This window comes from Lactuca serriola, chromosome 9, assembly GCF_051521515.1.
Source record: "Lactuca serriola cultivar US96UC23 chromosome 9, Lser_US96UC23_V15, whole genome shotgun sequence".
Taxonomy (NCBI): Eukaryota; Viridiplantae; Streptophyta; class Magnoliopsida; order Asterales; family Asteraceae; genus Lactuca; species Lactuca serriola.
Genome location: NC_136416.1, coordinates 27,593,209 through 27,599,637, shown reverse-complemented (window position 1 = coordinate 27,599,637; position 6,429 = coordinate 27,593,209). Strand labels below are relative to the sequence as shown.

The 6,429-nt window shown below is 32.6% G+C and overlaps 1 protein-coding gene across 1 annotated transcript; it reads left to right on the top strand.

Annotated features, from left to right (window-relative positions):
• Positions 1 to 806: 806 nt before the first annotated feature.
• Positions 807 to 1,535, top strand: LOC145075471 (uncharacterized). The gene has a single exon (XM_079021709.1). The coding sequence runs from the start codon at positions 807 to 809 to the stop codon at positions 1,533 to 1,535; it is 729 nt and encodes a 242-aa protein (XP_078877835.1).
• Positions 1,536 to 6,429: the final 4,894 nt, after the last annotated feature.

Below are 6,429 nucleotides of genomic sequence, written 5' to 3'. Positions count from 1 at the left end.
GTTAATCCACATAACAACCACAATGGTGGTAAAAACCCAAAACTCTAAACTTCCACCACAAGAACAAAGAAAAAAATATTGTGGCGAAAACAAAAAGTAAGAAAAGTTCACTGTTCCCTATACCCTTTTGGGAATTAATTGTGGCAAAAATGTAAACCCCACATGAAAAGGGACTAAAAGTGGCAATCTCTACAAAATTTTGTGCCAAAAGTTTGAAGTTGATAAAGTATACTTTCCCTAAACCATTTGGGAATTAATATATATATATATATATATATATATATATATATATATATATATATATAGACAATAACTTTGTTATGAAATATTAGTTTGTGAATGGCCATTGGATTCTCCATTTCTCCCATAACTTCCCATCATTATTTAGCACTAGTAACAACCATGTTTTATGAATGTAATAATACACCATCATAATGTGCATTCATATTATAGCTCATCTTTAGTCTTATTTGGATAGTTTAAATAGTGAGCCATATGTATTAGAAACTTGATGATTTCATCACAAGTATTGGAATAAAAGTTCTCTATACTCTCATTTCTTTCTTTACTTTATAATTTATCTTGTTATTTGATCATATTTTATAACACGTTATCAGCACGAGGCTCTACCATAGAGTTCCAACTTCTTGCCGTTCTTGTCGTTGTCAAGTATATATATAAATTTTTTTTCAAAGTTCATATGTATAATGCTCACAAGTTATATAATGCTCACAAGTAATCTTATGATACTTCTTAACTAACAATCCTCTAATATACAACTCTTTATTTTGATTAGTACTTTCACTATGGTAAACATTAGCAAACTTGAGTTTATGGCTCTTGACATTAGTGGAAAAAATTATTTATCATGGATCCTTGATGCTGAAATCCACCTTGATGCTATGGGTCTTGGAAACACCATAAAGGATGTAAATCCTTTAAATGAAGCATCAAGCCAAGAAAAGGCTAAGGCGATGATTTTCCTTCGCCACCATCTCGATGAAGGACTAAAAGCTGAATACCTCACTATCAAAGATCCAGCTGATCTTTGGAATAATCTGAAAGAGAGGTATGATCATCAAAAAACGATGATACTTCCTAGAGCTCGTTTTGATTGGTTACACCTTCGGCTACAAGATTTTAAATCTATGAGTGAGTATAATTCAACCATGTTCAAAATTACTTCCCAACTAAAACTATGTGGTGAGACTATAACTGATGAAGACATGCTAGAGAAAACCTTCTCTACTTTTCATGCCACTAACATGCTCCTGCAGCAGCAATATCGTGAGAAAGGTTTTAAAAAATATTGTGAATTAATCTCATGTCTTCTTGTGGCTGAACAAAATAATGAGCTCTTAATGAAAAATCACCAATCACGTCCGACCGGTTCTAGTCCATTCCCTGAAGTGAATGCAACATCATCTAATTATAACGGTCGTGAGTCTAACCGTGGCCGTGGCTGTGGTTGTGGTCGAGGTCGTGGACGTGGTGGAGGCCGTCATAATAATCGTCCCAACAAAATAATAATATAAGTAACCACCAGAAGTGGGAAAATAACAAAAACCCACATCCTAATGATAAAAGTGGTCAAGGCAAAAAGAAAGTAGAAAATGTTTGTCACCGATGTGGAATGATCGGTCATTGGTCGCGTAGATGTCGCACTCCAAAGCATATTGTTGATCTTTATCAAGCTTCTCTAAAATATAAAGAAGGAAAAAATGCGGAAACAAAGTTTGTTCAAAATTATTTTTCCGAAGATCAACTAGAAATGGGACATTTGGATGTCACGAATTATCTTGCCTACACGGAAAGGACAAACGGTGCTATGGATGGTGATGGAAGTACCTAATTTTTCCGATAAAAGGAGATGGATATGCCATATCATGAAATTGTTGGTTTTCTAGTATCATTTTATTTTTGCATTATGTTTGTTTAAAGTCATTGTCATGGTCAAGAATAATATGTAGTTTTGTTTAATGTCGTTTATGATTTTTATGTTATAGTCGTTTCATGAGAAGAGATCTCGATGATTCTTCTCAAAATAATAATATATGACTTTATTTATCTAAGTTGAATATTTCTTATTTCTTATTATTTTATTATATATTTTTATTTTGAAGAGAAATATGGATATTCGCAAAAGAAATGAAGAAGATATATGTCTTGCAGACAGTGCAACAACACATAGCATTTTTAATAATGAAAAATATTTTGCGTACTTATCAATTGAAGAAGCAAATGTTAATACAATAATGGGTAGTGCAAAAATGATTGAAGGCTCTGGAAGAGCGAATATCATATTACCACAAGGGACAATAATTACAATTGGAGATGCATTATTTTCATCAAAATCACCAAGAAATTTATTAAGTTTTAAGGATATTCGGTCCAACGGATATCATGTTGAAACAACCAATGATGGTGATAAAGAGTATCTCAATATAACAAAAATGATATCGGGTAAGAAAAGTTTTTTGGAAAAATTATCTGTATTGTTCTCCGGATTGTACTATACAAATATTATAATTATTCATACTACTGAAAATAAAAAAGGTATGATAATACCTTCAAAGTTCGGCATGACCGATTGGGCCATCTCGGATCAATTATGGTATGTAGAATAAATGAAACTTCAAATGGTCATTCCTTGAAAAACTAGAAGATTTTTCAAGCTAATGAATTGTCTTGTGTTGCATGTTCTCAAAGAAAATTAATTTCCCGTCCATCATTGAATAAAGTTGGGTATGAAAGTCCTAGTTTTTTAGAAAGAATTCATGGGGATATATGTGGACCAATTCATCCACCATGTGGACCATTTAGATATTTTATGGTCTTAATTGACGCGTCAACTAGATGGTCACACGTGTGCTTGTTATCTAGCCGTAATCTCGCTTTCGCAAGATTACTAGCACAAATAATCCGCCGAAGGGCACATTTTCCCGATTACCCAATTAAGAAAATTCGACTTGACAATGCTGGAGAATTTACATCACAAGCTTTTAATGACTATTGCATGTTGATTGGGATAACTATTGAACATCCTGTTACACATGTTCATACGCAAAATGGTCTAATTGATTAATTAATTAAACACCTTTAATTAAATGAAAGACCATCATTAATGCATTATAAACTTCCTAATCAACATAAGGGCATGAAATTTTACATGCAACATCGCTTATATGCATAATGCCAACTAGTTATCATGAGTTCTCCCCAACTCAACTGGTTTGCAGTCAGGAACCAAATATTTACCATCCAAGGATGTTTAGATGTATAATTTATGTACCCATTTCTCCACCTCACTTCACGAAAATGGGTCCTCAAGAAGAATGAGAATTTATGTTGGATATGAATCTCCATCTATAGTAAAATATTTAAAATCATCAATTGGAGATTTATTTACAACTATATTTGATGATTATTATTTTGATGAATCATATTTTCCAACATTAGGGGGAGAAATAAAGAAGCTGGAAAATAAAATCTCTTGAAAGGAATTGTCACTTTCAGTTTTAGATCCTCGTTCAAGTCAATGTGAACTTGAAATACAAAAGATAATTCCTTTACAAAATGTAGCAAATCAATTGCCAAAAGCATTTACTGACCCTAAGTGAGTAGCAAAGTCTCATGTACCAACTATATTTACTCCAGTTAGAATTGATATCCCAGAAAGAAAAAAATACAACTACAAATGAATCTTAGGCACGTCTGAAGCGTGGAAAATCAGTCGGTTCCAAAGATAAAAATCCTCGAAAATGAAATGAAGCAAATACAAATGATGGTCCAAAAGAGAAAACAGAATCTCTTGAAAAATTAATGAAGCTCCAGAAGAGCCAATGACATAACAAAAGAAACCGGGGTACCTGAAAATTATGAAAATGAAGAGATCTCAATAAATTATGTCATGACAGGAATAAGATGGAACCGAAATAAGATAGAAGTCGACGATAATTTTTCTTATCATGTTCTGCGCGCGATTATAAAGAAAATGAGGATCTTGAACCTAAATCTATTGAGAAATGTATGAATAGAAAATATTGGCCAAAATGGAAAGATGAAATAAATAAAGAGCTTAATTCTATTACTCAATTTTTTGGACCTGTAGTCCATACACCAAACAGAGTAAGACCAGTGGGACACAAATGGGTATTTGTGCGCAAAAGAAACGAGAAGAATGAAGTTGTGAGATATAAAGCAAGACTTGTTGCACAAGGTTTTACCCAAAGGCCTGGAATTGATTATGAAGAAACATACTCTCCTATGGTTGATGCAATCACATTCTGTTATCTAATAAGTCTGGTAACGCATGAAAAATTGGAGATGCGTCTGATGGATGTAGTTACTGCCTATTTATATGGTTCACTTGAGAATGATATTTATATAAAAATCTCAGAAGGGTTTAAGGTGCCAGAAGCACAAACTCCTAATTCTCGTGAAGTATATTCGGTAAAATTAAATAAATATTTGTATGGATTGAAACAATCTAGCCGTATGTGGTTCAATTGTTTAAGTACATTTCTTTTAAAAGAGGGCTATAAAAATGATCCATTAATCCCATGTGTATTAATAAAAAGATCCATATCAGAATTTGTGATAATTGTTGTTTATTTAGATGATTTGAACATAATTGGAACTCCCGGAGAATTGGAAAATGCCACTTCTTGTTTGAAAGAAAATTTTGAAATGAAAGATCTTGGTAAAACGAAATTTTGTTTGGGTCTTCAAATTGAGCACACCAAAAATGGAGTTTTGTACATCAATCTAGTTATCTAGAAAAGGTGCTTAAAAGGTTTTATATGGATAACTCACATCCATTGAGTACCCCGATGGTAGTAAGACATTTAGATGCCGAAAAGGACCAATTTCGGCCTTGTGAAAAACATGAAAAACTTCTTGGTCCCGAAGTACCATATCTTAGTGCTATTGGCCTCCTAATGTATCTTGCTAATAATACGAGACCTGATATATCTTTTGCTGTAAACTTATTAGCAAGATATAGTTCTTGCCCAACAAGACGACATTGGAATGGAGTCAAACACATTCTTCGATATCTTCGAGGTACAATGTATATGGGCTTATATTATTCAAATTCATCAAATGCGGAGTTAATTGGTTATGCAGATGCTAGATATTTGTCTGATCCACACAAAGCTCGATCCCAAACAGGTTATTTATTCACTTGTGGAGGTACCGCAATCTCTTGGCGTTCTGTTAAACAAACTTTAGTTGCTTCTTCTTCTAACCATGCAGAGATTATAGCAATTCATGAGGCAAGCCGTGAATGTATTTGGTTAAGAAATTTAACTCATCACATTCATGAGAGTTGTGGTCTAACTTCTAACAGAAACGTTCCAATCATACTATATGAAGATAATGCAGCTTGTATAGCCCAATTCAAGGAAGGGTTTATCAAAGGAGACAGAACCAAACATATATCACCAAAGTTTTTTTTTTTACTCATGATCTTCAAAAAAAAGCGTGACATCAACATCCAGAAAATTCAATCAAGTAACAACTTGGCAGATTTGTTCACTAAAGCGCTCCCTACATCCAAATTTGAAAACATGGTACGAAATATTGGAATGCGACTCTTTTCCTTAGCTATGTTTTTCCCATTGGGTTTTCTTAGCAAGGTTTTTAACGAGGCAATTGTTCCAAATATCTATTATTAATCATGTACTCTTTTTCCTTAATAAATGGTTTTTCTTCATGAGGTTTTACTTATTAAGGTTTTAACGAGGCATGATACAATCGTCATTCAAGGGGGAGTGTTATGAAATATTAGTTTGTGAATGACCATTGGATTCTCAATTTCTCCCATAACTCCCCATCATTATTTAGCATTAGTAACAACCATGTTTTATGAATGTAATAATACACCATCATAATGTGCATTCATATTATAGCTCATCTTTCGTCTTATTTGGATAGTATAAATAGTGAGCCATATGTATTAGAAACTTGATGATTTCATCACAAGTATTGGAATAAAAGTTCTCTATACTCTCGTTTCTTTCTTTACTTTATAATTTATCTTGTTATTTGATCATATTTTATAACAAACTTTAGTTTATTGCTGTGGAAATGATTTAAAAGTGAGACTTTTACTTTGATTACTTCACCACGAATTGATTTGTGAGTGTACTCACACTTTGAATTGAAACTTTACTTTGGTAACTTTGAATTGTTTATCTTAGGGATAATGACTTTTTTTTTATTTGTACACATTGTCACTTATTTTTTTGTCTTTATTTTTCCATTTAACTTGTTCAATGGCGAATCTATAACAAAAAACTACGTGGTTCCTTATATAAATAAAACTAAAAAAAATATGAAAAAGAAAAAAAAATACTAGTGATGGCGGGTCGGATTATATGCCTTAAAATATTTCAACGTCACTTCAATAGTTATAACAAAATTCTT